At 39.9% G+C, this 20,325-nt stretch overlaps 2 protein-coding genes across 5 annotated transcripts in view; one reads left to right on the top strand and one right to left on the bottom strand.

Moving 5' to 3' along the window:
- Window positions 1-1,210: 1,210 nt before the first annotated feature.
- Window positions 1,211-13,215, bottom strand: hsdl2 (hydroxysteroid dehydrogenase like 2). Its single transcript, XM_041810963.1, has 11 exons — window positions 13,061-13,215; window positions 8,530-8,693; window positions 6,409-6,507; window positions 4,791-4,905; window positions 4,431-4,534; window positions 4,255-4,353; window positions 3,161-3,355; window positions 3,003-3,074; window positions 2,725-2,874; window positions 1,562-1,690; window positions 1,211-1,418 (listed from the first exon to the last, which is right to left on the bottom strand). The coding sequence occupies exons 1-11, from the start codon at window positions 13,075-13,077 to the stop codon at window positions 1,303-1,305; spliced, it is 1,260 nt and encodes a 419-aa protein (XP_041666897.1). The 5' UTR covers window positions 13,078-13,215; the 3' UTR covers window positions 1,211-1,302.
- Window positions 13,216-13,466: 251 nt separating this feature from the next.
- Window positions 13,467-20,325, top strand: part of LOC121525137 (polypyrimidine tract-binding protein 3-like) — a 36,598-nt gene continuing 29,739 nt past the window's right edge. Inside the window, exons 1-6 of one of the 4 annotated variants that reach the window (XM_041810961.1) lie at window positions 13,809-13,904; window positions 17,113-17,249; window positions 17,408-17,468; window positions 18,150-18,316; window positions 18,524-18,667; window positions 18,952-19,107. In XM_041810961.1, the coding sequence (XP_041666895.1) occupies window positions 17,444-17,468; window positions 18,150-18,316; window positions 18,524-18,667; window positions 18,952-19,107 (492 nt within the window). In that variant the 5' untranslated portion in view covers window positions 13,809-13,904; window positions 17,113-17,249; window positions 17,408-17,443. Of the gene's footprint in view, window positions 13,905-17,112; window positions 17,250-17,407; window positions 17,469-18,149; window positions 18,317-18,523; window positions 18,668-18,951; window positions 19,108-20,325 lie in introns of all 4 variants that reach the window. The other 3 variants (XM_041810959.1, XM_041810958.1, XM_041810960.1) reach the window with 3 other exon arrangements.

Raw genomic sequence — 20,325 nt, forward strand, 5'->3', positions numbered from 1 at the left:
ACAGGTGTCAAACTCAAGGCCCGGGGGCCAAATCCGGCCCGTGGAACGATTATATCCGGCCCACCAGATCATATTAGTATTCTAACTGTCCCACCAGCCTGAGGTCTGCAGATTTACTCCAGTATAAAAATGGAAACTTCAGCTTGATTATTTAAAATATCCTTGTTAAGACATAAAAATCTGAAACAGTAAAGAGTAAGAAAGATTTCAGAAAAGTCCAGAATGTGGGGAAAGAAATTAACGTGTTTTATTTTATATTTTTCGTTTTGCATCTCAAGATTACGACTCAAACTTATGATTTAACTTTCTCCTCATACATTTGCTTTTCAAACATTATTTTTCTAGTTTTAATATTCTGTTCGGATTTTTTGAACTAATAAATTTGAATTGTTATCTCAGGTTTGAGCCTTTAACCTGATCAGTTTGATGATGATTTATCATCAGTGCTGTTTTTATATTTTATTCCTGGTGAAATGAGGCTGACAGTTCTGGTTCAATGTTGACCCTGTTAGACCCTCAGGTTAGACCTGAATCCAGAATCCGGCCCCTGCTGTGACTGAGTCTGACACCCCTGGTCTAGACCATCAGACTCAAACTAGACCGGATTACATCTGCAGTTCTCCTGCTGACAGGGACCTGAAGAACCAGACCAGGACTTTAACTCTGACATGAGTCCGGATCCGTCCTTACCTTCTACAAAGTTCCACCGGGGCACCCTGAAGAAGCTGGTCCGGCTCCGGGGCTCCTCCTGCGGGTCTGGGACCGGGCGGAGGGCCTCCAGCCCGGCCGGGTCTCCCTGTCTGTCCCTGGTGGGCTCCTGTTCCGTGCTGAGCCGGGCTAGAGTCAGCAGAGTGACCCAAACCCAGGCCGACCCAGACCACATCCTGAACCAGAACAACGCCACGCACCTGCGCACTAATGAGAGCGCGCACCTGGACACCGGATATTTAGACGCTGATGACCGGAAACTGAGCCGCTGCGTGCGCGTGCGCGGCTGTGACACCGTTACATTTCCAAACAAACTTTAATTTTATCTTAAATGTTCTTCAGCCTTCAGACTAAAGCTGACCAGAGTTAGTCTGGGTTTGTCTCTGATGTTTCTACACTCCCGGGAAATCTGCCGCACTCCTTTCCTCTGACTGCTCTCATTGATTAAACATTAAGATCATTATTTATTGGTGATAAAATGTTCTGATTAATAACCAGACAGTTTTAGTATCAGAAGGTTTTATTGATAAAACGTTACAGTCATTAGTTATTCATTAAGGCATCATGTACAGCGAAGGGGGCGGAGCTTGGCGTTCACAGTTTGGCCTTGTTCATCTTGCCCATCAGTTTCTCCAGTTTGATGGCGAGCGTCATGTCCCCTTTGATCTTCAGCTTCCCCGACATGAACGCCATCGTCGGCTTCAGCTTCCCTGAAACAGACGCAGACGTTACCATGGAGACAGAACTCTGACAGCACAGAGTGGCAGGCTCGGAACGCCACCGCTGCAAACGTTTACTATAGAGCTAGTCTGAGTGAAGCGCTGTTAGCGCCGTTACCATGGAGACGACTTACCGGCGAACATCTTGCTGAAGTCGGAGGAGTCCATGGTCATGATGACATCAGCTTTGGCTGACGGCTGACCCTGACCCGCACTGCCAGAGCCACTCTTCAAGTCCAGGAACCAAACGCCACCATGTTCTCCTTATAAGGACAAAACAACAGCAGGGACATGTCAACAGGATGTCCTTATATGGTCACTAACATTCACAGGATCTTTTAATGTGGTCACAAACAGTCACAGGATGTCCTTATATGGTCACTAACATTCACAGAGTCTCCTTATATGGTCACCAACATTCACAGAGTCTCCTTATATGGTCACCAACATTCACAGAATCTCCTTATATGGTCACCAACATTCACAGAGTCTCCTTATATGGTCACCAACATTCACAGAGTCTCCTTATATGGTCACTAACATTCACAGAGTCTCCTTATATGGTCACCAACATTCACAGAATCTCCTTATATGGTCACCAACATTCACAGAGTCTCCTTATATGGTCACCAACATTCACAGAGTCTCCTTATATGGTCACCAACATTCACAGAGTATCCTTATATGGTCACAAACTCTCACAGAATCTCCTTATATGGTCACCAACATTCACAGGATCTCCTTATATGGTCACTAACATTCACAGAATCTCCTTATATGGTCACTAACATTCACAGAGTATCCTTTTATGGTCACAAACTCTCACAGAGTCTCCTTATATGGTCACCAACATTCACAGAGTCTCCTTATATGGTCACCAACATTCACAGAGTCTCCTTATATGGTCACCAACATTCACAGGATCTCCTTATATGGTCACCAACATTCACAGAGTCTCCTTATATGGTCACCAACATTCACAGAGTATCCTTATATGGTCACAAACTCTCACAGAATCCCCTTATATGGTCACCAACATTCACAGGATCTCCTTATATGGTCACCAACATTCACAGGTTCTCCTTATATGGCCACTAACATTTACAGGATCTCCTTATATGGTCACCAATATTCACAGAGTCTCCTTATATGGTCACCAACATTCACAGGATCTCCTTATATGGTCACAAACTCTCACAGGATCTCCTTATATGGTCACCAACATTCACAGGATCTCCTTATATGGTCACAAACATTTACAGGATCTCCTTATATGGCCACACTCTCCTGCTGTTACCTGATAGGTCGAACTGATAGATGCCTTGCGTTGACTTGACCACGTCCTCGTTGATGACCCCTCTGATGACATCAAAGGTGCTTTCTATTGGTCCACTGGAGGGAGGCGTGGCTGATGAGGACGCTGGTGGTTTGAAGGCCGGCGTTGCCCCTGACAGTAAAAAAGTCAAAGGAGAAGCCTTCATCAGACACTAGGGGGCGCTGGCTGGACCAGCGTGGTTATCAGACTCTGACAGAGATATTGATTATCAATCATCAGGCTGATCGATTATCTCTCACCGTGCTGTTCCATCTGTTGAGCCAGACTCTCAGGAGCTTCATCCAGGAAGAAGTCTGGCAGCAAGGGGTGACCTGTTGACCAATCAGAGACCACAGTTAGACACACATGACTGTGTGAGCATGCTCGGATAGCGTTAGCTCAGTTAGCACGTTTGCACCTGGCTGGACGGCGTACGGGTCAAAGTCCTTGATCCCCTGCCCCTTCAGGACGTCCTCATCCACCAGGAACTGACCAGTGTAGTCTGTTGGCTGGGACAGGATGGCGTAGGCGGCGTCCGCCATGATGTCAGCTGTACGACACTGTTTACCGACGCCCTCCCCTCCCAGCATGTCCATGGCTGCCGTCAGGATCGCTACGGTAACAACACAGGTCAGAGAGGGTTGGTTCAGCGTGCTAGCTAACCAGGCTGTTTAAAAAGATACCAAAAGACCTGATCCAGACAGTCCTACGGTCCCAGAACCCTACCGATGAGTACCAGGGGACGGATCTGACCATGAGGGGTGGAGCTATGATGGTTAACTAAAGCACCATCAGAGCATGGGTACTGTTAGCCAAGATCTATTCTCTACCAAATGTAGTGAAACAACCAGGAAGAGACGGTGGAACCACACCATAAGGGTCTAGGTCAGACCACAATCTAGATCAGTCTAAGAGTCTGTTAGAGGCCTGTTAGCATGTTAGCTTCATAGAGGGGCCTGTTAGCATGTTAGCTTTATAGAGGGGCCTGTTAGAGGCCTGTTAGCATGTTAGCTTCATAGAGGGGCCTGTTAGCATGTTAGCTTTATAGAGGGGCCTGTTAGAGGCCTGTTAGCATGTTAGCTTCATAGAGGGGCCTGTTAGCATGTTAGCTTCATAGAGGGGCCTGTTAGCATGTTAGCTTTATAGAGGGGCCTGTTAGAGGCCTGTTAGCATGTTAGCTTCATAGAGGGGCCTGTTAGAGGCCTGTTAGCTTCATAGAGGGGCCTGTTAGCATGTTAGCTTTATAGAGGGGCCTGTTAGAGGCCTGTTAGCATGTTAGCTTCATAGAGGGGCCTATTAGAGGCCTGTTAGCATGTTAGCTTTATAGAGGGGCCTGTTAGAGGCCTGTTAGCATGTTAGCTTCATAGAGGGGCCTATTAGAGGCCTGTTAGCATGTTAGCTTCATAGAGGGGCCTGTTAGAGGCCTGTTAGCATGTTAGCTTCATAGAGGGGCCTATTAGAGGCCTGTTAGCATGTTAGAGCTCAGTTAGCATCCTAGCATTAGCCACTTACCTGTGCGGGGCCAGAGGGCGTTGACAGCAATTCGACCTCTGAACTCCTCAGACATCCCCAACACGCACATGGACATGCCGTACTTCGCCATCGTGTAAGCTGGAAAAATAAAGACAGAGTTGTTCTGACTGCCCGGGTGCATGATGGGATGCTGGCTGCTCTGTTGCCATGGTTACCTGTGTGGTTTTTGAACCAGACGGGGTTGAGGTTGAGAGGAGGCGACAGGTTCAGGATGTGAGGACTGCGACTCTTCAGCAGGTGAGGGATGACGAGTTTAGACCTGAAAAACCCGATAATATGAAGAGTTAGGGGCGCCACCTAGTGGGCGGGAGTGTTGGCGAGGCGTGTTCCTGTGTGGCTGCACACGTTAGTGTTGATATGAGAGCTTATGTCAGGTAGGTCCTCAGACAGGTCGTTCCAAGGTCGAGGGGCCCTGATGGAGAGGACCTGTCACCTTTAGTTTAAGTCTCGACTTTGGAACGACGAGGAGGACCCTGTCAGAGGATCTAAGGCTGCTGGCTGACTTAAGAGCTTACGTCAGGTAGGTCCCCCTCAGGTTGATCCCCAGCATCAGGTCCACCTTCTTCATGGGCGTCTCCAGAGTTCCTGTCAGATTGATGGCGCTGGCGTTGTTAACGAGGATGTCGATTCCTGCCAATCAGAAACGAGCTTTTTGATAATAATAATAAACATAATAATAATTTTATTTGTATAATACCTATAAAAAGGTTCACAAAGTGTTTTGACAATAATCAGAATCAACAAGAAGTCAGAGCATCAGAAGAAAGACAAAAACACCATAAAAACCCAGACCCAGAATAACCTGGACCCCCAGGAGGAACTGAACTACAGAAAAAAGACTTTAACCTCCTCAGACCTGAGCTCATGTGTGGAGCTCAAGTTCAAACATCACGCTGGAAAAAATAAAGAAATTCCCTTAAGAAGTAGGTCAAAAATATCTTAAATAATCCTCAAATCTTTCAGTGAAGCTTTATCATAGAGAAAAAACATTCCAATAAAAAAATCACCTCGAAATTCTAAACAAATTCCTGAACATTTTCAAGCAAATTTTCAAATGTCAAAGAAAATTCCCCACAAATTTCCTCGCAAATTCAAAACAAAATTTACAAATACCTTCTCCAAAATTCTATGAAATGTTGGAAACATCCAAATAAATTACCTGAAATTTCCATGAAAACCTCTAGCCCAAAGTTCCCAATCAAATTCCCAAAAAATATTAAGAAAAATCCCAAATTCCTATGAAAATGCCATAATTAAATCAATTTTCTCCAAATCTTACAATGAACTCTCCAGAATCTACCAGTATGCTCTAAGTTTTCATTAGAATACTGGACAATTTTCAAATAAATTCCCCAGATATCCAAAAGTAATGTTTCCCAACATTGTAAGATAATGACTTAAACTTTATTGGACATTCTAGACAAAAAAAGCCTCAAAAATTCTAATAGCAGAAATTATTACTTTGTTGAAGGAAAGCAAAAATGTCCACATATGTGCATGCTGGGTTTTAAAAGGTTAAAGATATTCAGAAAACAGAACAGAGAGAGGTAATAGTCATGATAATAATCAGGTAAAACAGAACAGAGATAATAGTCATGATAATAATCAGGTAAAACAGAACAGAGATAATAGTCATGATAATAATCAGGTAAAACAGAACAGAGATAATAGTCATGATAATAATCAGGTAAAACAGAACAGAGATAATAGTCATGATAATAATCAGGTAAAACAGATATCAATGTAAAAAGAGGAACATAAATAAAGCGGAGGGAGGAGGATGGAAGCTCAGAATGACGAGGAGAGGGAGTTAGACATGTATTGATGATCCAGGATTCTGGGTTTGGAGACATAAAGATGATCTTCATGAACTTTTAAACATGAATCTAAAATAAGGTTAAAATCCTAAACCTCCCAGACCCCTCTGAGACCTCTGAGACTGCTCATACATGGCTGCTCAGTGTTACTGACCTCTACAGGCCTACATTTACTGAAACACTGTTAGCCTCAGTGTCAGGGATGGTTTTAGTTCAGTTCCTCTCTTCAGACGCCCCGCTCTGTCAAACACTTCTATCATAGAGGTCAGAGCTGTAGGCCTTTTTCAGTTCAGACAGGAATGAGTTAAAGTTTTACCTCCAAACTTATCCACGGCTTTCTGAACAGCTTCTCCGATCTGCTGCTCATCGCGGATGTCAACAACGCAGGCCAAAGCTTTCCCACCCGCCGCCTCCACTAAAACAGGAAATAACACAGAAAAGAGTCAGAAAATACACTCAGTATTAAAGAAAATACATTTAATATATCAGAAAACACATTCAATATTCAGAAAAAACACAAAATATTTAAGAAAGTCAACTTTCTCTCAAAGAGGGTAAGCCACAGAGGGTCAAAGGTGAGAGGTCAGGCTGTTCTCAGAGTCTGGATCAGAGCAGATTCATGAAGGCTGACTGAAGGGAGGCGTGGTTAGAAACAGAGACCAGCCAACAGGGACAGGCTCAGCCTTCAGAGGACTGTCAAACAAAGCAGATCCAAGAACTTAGGGGGGCTTCACAAGGACTGGACTGAGACTGGAGTCAGAGGATCCAGATCCATGACATGGACTATAGGTGCGGAACCAATCCTGAACCACAGACATCACCAGTCTCTCACCAGGACTAAGGAGACAAAGATCTGGACCGTTGTGGTCTCAGTGGTCCAAAGTCCTGTCTTCATTTGTAAATCAGGGTCCCAGAGTCTGGGGGAGGATCAGAGAGGTCCAGAATCTACCAGGTCTTGAAGTCCAGTGTTTCCAGACTCCACAGTCAGTGATGGTCTGGGGTCCATGTTGGTCCACTGGTCTTTATCAAGTCCAGAGTCGTCTGGTGAGGCGCGGTTTGTCAGGAGGACTCAGACCCAGGTCTAGGTCGGTCTAAAGCAGGGGTCGTCAAGTACGTTTGCACAAGGGCCAGATTTAGTCCTGACAGAGACTCTGGGGGCCGGACTTATTTTGGCCTAATTAGCATAGAAATGCGTTTGTGCTTTTAGAGAGCAGGGCCCTCCCCACCTGGGATTAGCACCAACATTAACTCATTTTTATGCTTTTAACCCTTTTCACGCCATCATTCGGCCAGTTCTGCAACATTCGGCCAGTTCTGCAACATTCGGCCAGTTCTGCAACATTCGGCCAGTTCTGCAACATTCGGCCAGTTCTGCAACATTCGGCCAGTTCTGCATCATTTGTTGCCACTCTTAACCCATCTTGATCATTTCTGCCACTTTCAACCAAGCTTGGACACTTTTTACCCATCTGGCCTCTCTTTAACCCCTTTTAGCCTCTTTACTGCCGATTCTTTCCCATGTGTACCGCTCTATAAACCCTTTTCACTACTTTGCCAGGCTATTTTTGCTATATTTTTACCACTTTTAACATATTTTTGATACTTTTTGCCCCTTTTTGCCTCTCTAACTTAATTCCCGCCATTGTTTTACCCCGACTTACCCCATTCCCTTCATGTTTCATCACCTTTTCCCATGGTTTTATCCATTTTTTTAATTACTTTTGGTCCACAGTATTTGCTATTTTTAACACATTTTTTTATACTTTTCCCCCTTTTTTCCTATTTTACCATTTTAACCTGCTTTCACAGCTTTTCCTGCCGATCTGTGTCCCATGTTGCGTCTCTAAACCTTTGCCACCTCTTTATCTGGACATTTTTGGGACATTTCCACCAGTCTTAACCCATTATTTCATATATCTTTAAAATATTTAGTGTTTTTTTATAAAAACAGATCAAATGTTTTAAAACTATTTCAATATTAATGGTTTTTGGTGGATTTTAACAGCTGCAGAGATTTAAAACCAAAGGATACTTTTAAAACCACAAAATCTTCTTTTCTGGATTTAATGATCTTCTGGGGGCCGAACAGGAAGCCTTGGGGGGCCTGATGTGGCCCTCAGGCCACCAGTTGATGATCAGTGGTCTAAAGTTTGGGCCAGCATTTTCATCATGGGGACTACCCATCGGCCTCAGGAGCCCCCTTCAGGAACCAGGTCTCTCAGACTTCCAGGTTGTTTTCAGCTCTGTGGAGCCAAACCCTTAAAACCCTTTAGCTGGTGCTTTAGCCTGCTAGCCTGTTAGCCTGCTACCATGTTAGCCTGTTAACCTGCTAGCCTGTTAGCCTGCTAGCCTGTTAGCCTGCTAGCCTGTTAACCTGCTAGCCTGTTAGCCTGCTAACCTGTTAACCTGCTAGTCTGTTAGCCTACTAGCTCCTCACCCTCTTGGGCGGCGGTGTAGATGGTTCCTGGTAGTTTGGGGTGGGGCTCGGCGGTCTTGGCTGCGATGACGATGTTGGCTCCGTCTTTAGCTGCTTTCAAAGCGATGGCTTTCCCGATCCCGCGACTCGCTCCGGTGATGAAGAGCGTGCAGCCAGCTAACTTCCTGAAACAGAACACAGGAGCGATCAGACAGGAGCAATCAAACAGGAGCGATTAGACAGTACTGTTTAAATACAAGAGGTATTTCAACAGTACTGTTGAAGCTTAGAGCTATTTAAATAGTACTGTTGAAGCTTAGAGCTATTTAAACAGTACTGTTGTATAGTTGAGGTATTTCAACAGTACTGTTGTAGCGCAGAGGTATTTAAACAGTACTGTTGTGGCCTAGTTATTTTAAACAGTACTGTTGTAGTGTAGAGGGATTTAAACAGTACCGTTGTAGTGCAGCGGTATTTAAACAGTACTGTTGTAGCATAAAGTAATTTAAGAAGTACTGTTGTAGCGCAGAGGTATTTTAAACAGTACTGTTGTATCGTAGAGGTATTTAAAGAGTACTGTTGTGGCGCCCAGGTATTTAAACAGTACTGTTGCAGTGCAGAGGTATTTAAACAGTACTGTTGTAGTGTAGAGTAGAGGTATTTCAACAGTACTGTTGTAGCATAGAGATATTTTAAACAGTACTGTTGGAACGTAGAGGTATTTAAACAGTACTGCTGTAGTGTAGAGGTATTTCAAACAGTAATTTTGTAGCACAGAGGTATTTAAACAGTACTGTTGTAGCCTAGAGTTATTTAAATAGTACTGTTGAAGCGTAGAGCTATTTAAACAGTACTGTTGTATCGTTAAGGTATTTAAACAGTACTGTTGTAGCGCAGAGGTATTTAAACAGTACTGTTGTAGCTTAGAGGTATTTTAAACAGTACTGTTGAAGCGTAGAGCTATTTTAAACAGTACTGTTGTATCGTAGAGGTATTTAAACGGTACTGTTGTAGCGCAGAGGTATTTAAACAGTACTGTTGTAGCCTAGAGTTATTTCAAACAGTACTGTTGTAGTGTAGAGGGATTTAAACAGTACCGTTGTAGTGCAGCGGTATTTAAACAGTACTGTTGTAGCATAGAGTTATTTAAGAAGTACTGTTGTAGCACAGAGGTATTTTAAACAGTACTGTTGTACCATAGAGGTATTTAAACAGTACTGTTGTACCATAGAGGTATTTAAACAGTACTGTTGTGGCGCAGAGGTATTTAAACAGTACTGCTGTAGTGCAGAGGTATTTAAACAGTACTGTTGTAATGTAGACTAGAGGTATTTCAACAGTACTGTTGTAGCATAGAGGTATTTTAAACAGTGCTGTTGTAACGTAGAGGTATTTCAACAGTACTGCTGAAGTGTAGAGGTATTTCAAACAGTAATGTTGTAGCACAGAGGTATTTAGACAGTACTTTTGTAGCGCAGAGGTATTTCAAACAGTACTGTTGTAGTGCAGAGGTATTTAAATAGTACTGTTGAAGCGTAGAGCTATTTAAACAGTAGTGTTAAATCGTTAAGGTATTTAAACAGTACTGTTGTAGCGTAGAGGTATTTAAACAGTACTGTTGTAGCTTAGAGGTATTTTAAACAGTACTGTTGAAGCGTAGAGCTATTTTAAACAGTACTGTTGTATCGTAGAGGTATTTAAACAGTACTGTTGTAGCGCAGAGGTATTTAAACAGTACTGTTGTAGCCTAGAGGTATTTTAACAGTACTGTTGTAGCGTAGAGTGTAGGTATTTAAACAGTACTGTTGTAGTGCAGAGGTATTTCAACAGTACTGTTGTAGCCTAGAGGTATTTAAACAGTACTGTTGTAGTGCAGAGGTATGTAAACAGTACTGTTGCAGCCTAGAGTACAGGTATTTAAACAGTACTGCTGTAGCATAGAGAAGAGGTATTTAAACAGTACTGTTGTAGCGTACAGGTATTTAAACAGTACTGTTGTAGCGTAGAGTTATTTTAAACAGTAATGTTGAAGCTTAGAGCTATTTAAACAGTACTGTTGTATAGTTGAGGTATTTCAACAGTACTGTTGTAGCGCAGAGGTATTTAAACAGTACTGTTGTAGCGTAGAGTTATTTAAATAGTACTGTTGAAGCTTAAAGCTATTTTAAACAGTACTGTTGTATCGTAGAGGTATTTAAACAGTACTGTTGTAGCGCAGAGGTATTTATACAGTACTGTTGTAGCCTAGAAGTATTTAAACAGTACTGTTGTAGCGCAGAGGTATTTAAACAGTGCTGTTGCAGAAAACAGGTATTTAAACAGTACTGTTGTAGCGTAGAGTAGAGGTATTTAAACAGTACTGTTGTATTGCAGAGGTATTTCAAAACTACTGTTGTAGCCTAGAGGTATTTAAACAGTACTGTTGTAGCGTAGAGTAGAGGTATTTAAACAATACTGTTGTAGCATAGAGAAGAGGTATTTAAACAGTACTGTTGTAGCATAGAGCTATTTAAACAGTAGTGTTGTAGCGTAGAGTAATTTAAATAGTACTTTTGAAGTGTAGAGTAGAGGTATTTAAACAGCACTGTTGTAGCATAGAGAAGAGGTATTTAAACAGTACTGTTGTAGCGCAGAGCTATTTAAACAGTACTGTTGTAGCGTAGAGTAATTTAAATAGTACTGTTGAAGCGTAGAGCTATTTAAACAGTACTATTGTATCGTTGAGGTATTTAAACAGTACTGTTGTATCGTTGAGGTATTTAAACAGTTCTGTTGTAGCGCAGAGCTATTTAAACAGTACTGTTGTAGCGTAGAGTTATTTAAACAGTACCGTTGTAGCATAGAGGTATTTTAAACAGTACCGTTGTAGTGTAGATGTATTTAAACTGTACTGTTGTAAAGTAGAGTTATTTTAAACAGTACTGTTGTAGCGTAGAGGTATTTTAAACAGTACTGTTGCAGAATAGAGGTATTTAAACAGTACTGTTGAAGCGTAGAGCTATTTAAATAGTACTGTTGAAGCGTAGAGCTATTTAATCAGTACTGTTGTAAAGTAGAGTTATTTTAAACAGTACTGTTGTAGCTTAGAGGTATTTTAAACAGTACTTTCGTAGCGCAGAGGTATTTAAACAGTACTGTTGTAGCGTAGAGTTATCTAAATAGTACTGTTGAAGCGTAGAGCTATTTAAAAAGGATTGTTGTATCGTTAAGGTATTTAAACAGTACTGTTGTAGTGCAAAGGTATTTAAACAGTACTGTTGTAGCACAGAGGTATTTCAACAGTACTGTTGTAGCACAGAGGTATTTAAACAGTACTGTTGTAGTGTAGAGTAGAGGTATTTAAACAGTACTGTTGTAGCGCAGAGGTATTTCAACAGTACTGTTGTAGCACAGAGGTATTTAAACAGTACTGTTGTAGCGCAGAGCTATTTAAACAGTACTGTTGTAGTGTAGAGGTATTTAAACAGTACTGTTGTAGTGTAGAGGTATTTAAACAGTACTGTTGTAGCCTAGAGGTATTTAAACAGTACTGTTGTAGCCTAGAGGTATTTAAACAGTACTGTTGTAGCCTAGAGGTATTTAAACAGTACTGTTGTAGCCTAGAGGTATTTAAACAGTACTGTTGTAGTGTAGAGGTATTTAAACAGTACTGTTGTAGTGTAGAGGTATTTAAACAGTACTGTTGTAGTGTAGAGGTATTTAAACAGTACTGTTGTATCGTAGAGGTATTTAAACAGTACTGTTGTATCGTAGAGGTATTTAAACAGTACTGTTGTAGTGTAGAGGTATTTAAACAGTACTGTTGTATCGTAGAGGTATTTAAACAGTACTGTTGTATCGTAGAGGTATTTAAACAGTACTGTTGTAGTGTAGAGGTATTTAAACAGTACTGTTGTATTGTAGAGGTATTTAAACAGTACTGTTGTAGCACAGAGGTTTTTAAATGGTACTGAATAACTCCAGACCAGAGAGACCAGATACTCCTCTGTGACCCCCAAACCTCTGAGACAAGGACTACAGACCTACCAGACCCACAGAGACCAGATTCTATCTGGACTTTACTCACCACTCATCCAGCGTCACATAGGGGGTCTGGAATCTGGATTACTTTATTCAGTACTGATCCAGTCTAATCTAAGGGGTCTGGACTCTGGAGTCCTGCTGTGATGTGAGTCTTTAATCAGGATCAGACAGAGTGAAGGACTGAAACCGGATTCTGTGATCAGGACTGAAACAGTGGTTGGACCACGTCCTGACTGCTCAGACCAAACTCCAGAGACTAAACCAGAGAGTGTATCCTGATCCGGACCAAAGGTCATTACACACTAAACCTGGAGTCACACCCGGTTCTGTTTAAATCGTTAATCCGGTTTGATTAGATCGGCTCTATCAGCCTCTAGAGCTAAACCGGTTTAACCCACATAATCATGAAGTTAGTCTGGAGTTTTCTGCAGGTTGAGTCCTGGTATCCCGGGTTAAAGTCAGCGCTACTGCTCCTACAGACCGCTCCGTAAACCGGGTCCGTAGACCGGGTCCGGTACCGTAAACTCACCCCGTGTTCTGCAGCATGGTGGGTCTGACGGCGGGTCAAAAACCAGGAGAACGGATCTGTTAGTCCTGAAGAATGACAAGCTGTCTTCTTCTCCACCTTTCACCCACTTCAAGATATCCACTCACCCGGATATAGCCTACTCTGGCTCACTTCCGGTCTGCAGACAAAGATTCTCACGGTCTGTGAGATCGCTAACTCCGAGCATGGGGATATTAGTGGATCCTGGTTTTAACCTTAAATTTACAGGATATTTTATATTTTCATAGAATCATTCATTCACTCATTCATTTGTGTATTCATTTATTCCATCACTTCATTCGTTCATTCCTTTATTCATTCATTCATTCATTTAATCATTTCATTCTTTCGTTCATTTATTAATTCATTTATTTATTATTACCTATTTCTTGCCTTTTGTCAGTTATTTTCTTTTGACAGTATTTCTCTCACCATGCTCGTGTTTGCTGTCATTTTTTCAGGCCAACCTCAAATTTATGAAGTTACTTAACTTCATTAAAAATAAAATAACCCAATCACTTCAGTTTTAAGTTCATTAATGGTTTTTTTCCATCTTCATCTCTGTTTTTAACTCCTGTTGTCTTTCTTGGTCTTTTTTTCCTCCTCAGTGTCAGTCATCCCTTCAAAGATCGTGTATTGTGTCCATCCAGAAGCTGATCTTATCGATCCCTCTGATCAGAGGCGTGTCTGCAGGGCCGCCATGTTTTCTCGTGACGTCACCAATAGGGAAGTGATCTCGTTGTTCTCCGTGGTTGCTGAGAGCTGCTGGAGGCTCGCGGACCTAAAACTGCTCTTCCTCCTCTTCCTCCTCGCGGACCATGGACGGGTGAGCGCGGGAAAAACCTCCCCAACCTTTCCAGAATGTTCCCCGTTTTTCCCTCCTTCCTTCTCTCGTTTCCTTGGTGACTGAGCCGCACCTGCGCGTGCCTCGGCGTCACCTCCCGCTCCTGTTTGTTGTTGTTTTTGTTTACTTGTTTACGGACTCGTTTCCCGCCAGTAGACCCGGGTTTCTGAGCTCGGATCTCCGCTCCTCGCGCCGTTTGTCGGTGTGTTTGATCTTTGTGTTTTTGTTTTGGTCCGAGAGAACAGTGACGGTTCAGCGACGTGGTTTGATTGGCTGAAATATCGCGATAACTCCGTGAACATAAAGTACAGAGATGGTACAGAGTTATGGCTGCTGAATATAATCCTGTTTGACAGAAATGTTTGATATTCTGGATCATTCTGGTTCCCTCTGATCAGATAAAGACTAAATGTTCTCTAACATGAAGCCTACACGTTTATTTATCAGGATGCTGCTTTAAAATCAGAAATAAGACTACATTTATTAGAAGGTAGTCTTCTTATGTTCCTTTAAAGGTGGTTTAAGGTGAACTCATTAAAGTCAAACCAGTCAGTGCCTGTATCACAGGTTGGTAATATTCCCTGTACTGAAATAAAATAACCCAGTCACTGTTAACGTTGATCAGCATCAAACGTCCCTAACTTTATAAAAAACAAAACCTTTTAATCAGACAGCTGTGGAGGAAAGGAATGAACCCTTAGAGCAGAGATGCTCAACCTGTGGCTCTTTAATGTCTACATTTAAAATATTATCCCTCAGAAAAGGGAACCTTTGACCTCAGAGATTAATCACATTAACCTCTGACCTCAGAGATTAACCTCATTAACCTTTGACCTCAGAGATTAATCACATTAACCTTTGACCTCAGAGATTAACCTCATTAACCTTTGACCTCAGAGATTAATCACATTAATCTTTGACCTCAGAGATTAATCACATTGATCTTTGACCTCAGAGATTAATCACATTAATCTTTGACCTCAGAGATTAATCACATTAATCTTTAATCTTTGACCTCAGAAATCAATCACATTAACCTTTGACCTCAGAAATTAATCACATTAACCTCTGACCTCAGAGATTAACCTCATTAACCTTTGACCTCAGAGATTAATCACATTAACCTCTGACCTCAGAGATTAACCTCATTAACCTTTGACCTCAGAGATTAACCTCATTAACCTTTGACCTCAGAGATTAACCTCCTTAACCTTTGACCTCAGAGATTAATCACATTAATCTTTGACCTCAGAGATTAATCACATTAACCTTTGACCTCAGAGATTAATCACATTAACCTTTGACCTCAGAGATTAATCACATTAACCTCTGACCTCAGAGATTAACCTCATTAACCTTTGACCTCAGAGATTAATCACATTAACCTTTGACCTCAGAGATTAATCACATTGATCTTTGACCTCAGAGATTAATCTTTAATCTTTGACCTCAGAGATTAATCACATTAATCTTTGACCTCAGAGATTAATCACATTAATCTTTAATCTTTGACCTCAGAAATCAATCACATTAACCTTTGACCTCAGAAATTAATCACATTAATCTTTAATCTTTGACCTCAGAAATCAATCACATTAACCTTTGACCTCAGAAATAAATCACATTAATCTTTAATCTTTGACCTCAGAAATTAATCGCATTAACCTTTGACCTCAGAGATTAATCACATTAACCTTTGACCTCAGAAATTAATCACATTAATCTTTGACCTCAGAAATTAATCACATTAATCTTAAATCTTTGACCTCAGAAATTAATCACATTAATCTTTAATCTTTGACCTCAGAAATTAATCACATTAATCTTAAATCTTTGACCTCAGAAATTAATCACATTAATCTCTAATCTTTGACCTCAGCAATTAATCACATTAATCTTTGACCTCAGAAATTAATGACATTAATCTCTAATCTTTGACCTCAGAAATTAATCACATTAACCTTTGACCTCAGAAATAAATCACATTAATCTTTAACCTTTGACCTGAGAAATTAATCGCATTAACCTTTGACCTCAGAGATTAATCACATTAACCTTTGACCTCAGAAATTAATCACATTAATCTTTGACCTCAGAAATTAATCACTTTAATCTTTGACCTCAGAAATTAATCACATTAATCTTTAATCTTTGACCTCAGAAATTAATCACATTAATCTTAAATCTTTGACCTCAGAAATTAATCACATTAATCTCTAATCTTTGACCTCAGAAATTAATCACATTAATCTTTGACCTCAGAAATTAATCACATTAATCTCTAATCTTTGACCTCAGAAATTAATCACATTAATCTTTAATCTTTGACCTCAGAAATTAATCACATTAATCTTTGACCTCAGAAATTAATCACATTAATCTTAAATCTTTGACCTCAGAAATTAATCACATTAATCTTAAATCTTTGACCTCAGAAATTAATCACATTAATCTTTGACCTCAGAGATTAATCACATTAATCTTAAATCTTTGACCTCAGAAATTAATCACATTAATCTTAAATCTTTGACCTCAGAAATTAATCACATTAATCTTAAATCTTTGACCTCAGAAATTAATCACATTAATTAGTTTGTTTCCCAGATTTATACTGAAGACTTTTTTTGCCCCCTCTTCACCGTTTTGTTCCCTCTTCACCCAGCTAAACTACCTTTGCCATTTTTGCCCATTTCTGCCACTTCTTTTTGCCCATGTTTTCCCCCATCTTTTCCCCTTTTCACCAATTTAAGCTGCCTTTTGCCATTAAATACCACTTGTTTCCTATTCTTTTGTCTGATTTTGCCACTCTTGACTGCTTTGCCCATTTGAGTCACTTTTCTCTAATTTTTTTTGTCACATTTTTCCTCTTTTGGACCATTTTTGCCCCCTTTAAAAAATTTTTATGGCTATTTCAAGCTGTTTTTTTTGCCACTTTTCACCATTTTTCCACAATTTAAGCTGCCTTTTGCCATCAAATAACACTCGTTTCCCCTTTTTTGCCCATTTTTGCAATTTCTTGTAGCCACATTAATCCCATTTTTGCCCTTATTCACCATTTTTCACCCATTTAAGCTACCTTTTGCCATTAAATACCACTGGTTTCCTATTCTTTTGTCTGATTTTTCCACCCTTGACTGTTTTTGTCCATTTGAGTCACTTTTCTCTAATTTTTTTGCCATGTTTTTTCCAGTGTTCACCTCTTAGATTGTGGCTCTTGTGAAGGTATTTTTCACCAGTGTGGCTCTGTGGTTGGTCAGGGTTGAGTAACACTGACTTAGATAAAACACTGAAACTCCTCAGTCATGGCTAGACTCCACAATAACACAGGTAGAGGTTTTCATGTTTGTGCATTGTTGAATCAGCTGTATCAAATATTTTTGACTTTAACTTTGTATTATTTTACATTTAGAGGCTGGAAACCATCTGACTGTGCTCAGTCTGATATTACTGTCAGCACTGATCTGTTTGTGTTTTATTTCCTGCAGAAATCAGACTTTCCCTCCTTCAGCAGCTCTGCGAACATGAGCACGTCTAACCTGCCCACAGGTGAGTCCAGTACAGTAAAAGTGTTTGTTTAAATTTTGGCGTATTGATAAATCAGTGACTGTGTATTGTTGTAATGATTATTGATTAATTTTATTGTGTTAACGTCTGTATTAAAATTATTTTAATGTTATATTTTCATTGATTATCTTTATTGTGTTAACGTTTGTACTAAAGGAGTCATATTTGACCCTTTTAAGACAAGTTTATATCAGCCCCAGAGGTCCCCAAAACATGTCTGTGAAGCTTGTTGCTGAAAAAACGCTCCAGTATAGGATTTTAGTACATCTAAAACTCGCTCAATTTCCCTTCTCAGAACGAGCCGTTTCTGTGTCTGTGGCTTTAAATGGTAATTAGCTGTCTGACTCCACCCCTGACCACACCCCTCTCAGGAAATGGATGCAGTACTCCTGGTACTACAGACACTTTTATCCAAAGATTAGACCTTGACTAGGATTTGAACCATTAACCTCCCAGACCTCCCAGCAGGGTAACCCACTGAGCGATCCAGCAGCTCAGCTGGTAGCTGAGGGGATCAGTAGAGGAGGGTTAATGTTATATTTGTATTGATTAATTTTATTGTGTACTTTATTTAAAGTCATTTTAATGTTATATATTTTTTGCCATCTGTTAACATGGAGAGCTGTACACGCTAACGGTGTGTCTGTTTGTTTCTCTCCACAGTGGATGGCACTGATAGGCTGTGTGTTTCTGAGCGTGCTCAGTGCATCCCTTCCCGGGTTCTTCATCTGCGTCAGCTTCCTCCTGACGTTTCTGAACAGGAAGTGCTTGCTGTGGCGCTTCCTTTTGGACGAGTTAGTAAGCTGATCACGCTGAAGACTAAAAACCAGGTAGCCAGCCGCCATCTTGGAGAGGGGTAGCAGAGCCTCCGCCTGTTTACACTTCATGCTATCAAAAATATAAAGAAAGATTTTGTTAAAGAGACGTTCTACCAGGATATACGCCCATGTTTGGTCACCAGCTCTGACATCAGAAAACAGTTTCTTTAGTTATGATGGAATAAAAATAACCGTCACATCCGTCTGATTGGCTTTCAGGCGTTTCTAGAAATGATGTCAGAGGAAGCAGCTGTTACCATGGTGAACTACTACACTTCAGTCCCGCCCACCGTCAGGAACCAGCCAATCTATATTCAGTATTCAAATCACCGCGAGCTCAAGACTGACAATCTGACCAATCAGGTGACAAAAAGCAGCCTTAACCCCGCCCACATTAACACTTTCATATAGAAATTATTTTATTATGAAAATTTAATGTTGACATGAATTTGTTTGGAAATTATTTTTTAAAAAGTCCAAAATTTAGTGTGTTAAAGTATGAGAGAGAAAGTGTTTCCTTAATTTTTACTACAAACATCTGAATAAAGATTAGAGACTTTTATGTGGTTTAAGTGGGATTTTCCATTTTCTGCCACTAATTTTTCATTTTATTCACTAAATTAATAAAGGTTTTTTTTTTTTGACAGAGAGCAGCGCTGCAGGCCATCAGTACAGCAACAATGCATTCTGGGAACATGGCGTCAGGAGGAGAGGGGAGGGGCTTAATTCTTAGTCAGAGTCCTGTCCTGAGAATCATCGTAGAGAATTTATTTTACCCGGTGACACTGGAGGTCCTGCAGCAGGTGGGCTGGTTTAACTGTTTAATGCTCTGAGTTATAGCTGATTATTGATTTATTGATTTTGGATCTCTGTGTGATAGTTTCTGTTTTATTGCTGTCATCCTGAGGTTTTTTATTGTTTTTTAGATTAGCTATTACTGTGTTATTACTGTGTTATAACTGTGTTATAACTGTTATTACTGTTATTACTGTGTTATTACTGTTATTACTGTTATTACTGTGTTTTTACTGTTATTACTGTGTTATAACTGTGTTATTACTTGTTATTACTGTTATTACTGTGTTATTACTGTTATTACTGTGTTATTACTGTGTTATTACTTGTTATTACTGTTATTACTGTGTTATTACTGTTATTACTGTGTTATTACTGTTATTACTGTGTTATTACTGTGTTATTACTTGTTATTACTGTTATTACTGTGTTATTACCGTGTTATTACTGTAATTATTGTGTTATTACTGTTATTACTGTTATTACTGTGTTATTACTGTTATTACTGTAATTACTGTGTTATTACTGTGTTATTACTGTTATTACTGTGTTTTTACTGTTATTACTGTGTTATTACTGTGTTATTACTGTTATTACTGTTATTACTGTGTTATTACTGTTATTACTGTGTTATTACTGTTATTACTGTGTTATTACTGTGTTATTACTGTGTTATTACTGTGTTATTACTGTTATTACTGTAATTACTGTGTTATTACTGTGTTATTACTGTTATTACTGTGTTTTTACTGTTATTACTGTGTTATTACTGTGTTATTACTGTTATTACTGTTATTACTGTGTTATTACTGTTATTACTGTGTTATTACTGTTATTACTGTGTTATTACTGTTATTACTGTGTTATTACTGTGTTATTACTGTGTTATTACTGTTATTACTGTTATTACTGTGTTATTACTGTGTTATTACTGTGTTTTTACTGTTATTACTGTTATTACTGTGTTATTACTGTGTTATTACTGTTATAACTGTGTTATTACTGTTATTACTGTGTTATTACTGTGTTTTTACTGTTATTACTGTTATTACTGTGTTATTACTGTGTTATTACTGTTATAACTGTGTTATTACTGTTATTACTGTGTTATTACTGTGTTTTTACTGTTATTACTGTTATTACTGTGTTATTACTGTGTTATTACTGTTATAACTGTGTTATTACTGTTATTACTGTGTTTTTACTGTTATTACTGTTATTACTGT

This window comes from Cheilinus undulatus, linkage group 17, assembly GCF_018320785.1.
Source record: "Cheilinus undulatus linkage group 17, ASM1832078v1, whole genome shotgun sequence".
Taxonomy (NCBI): domain Eukaryota; kingdom Metazoa; phylum Chordata; class Actinopteri; order Labriformes; family Labridae; genus Cheilinus; species Cheilinus undulatus.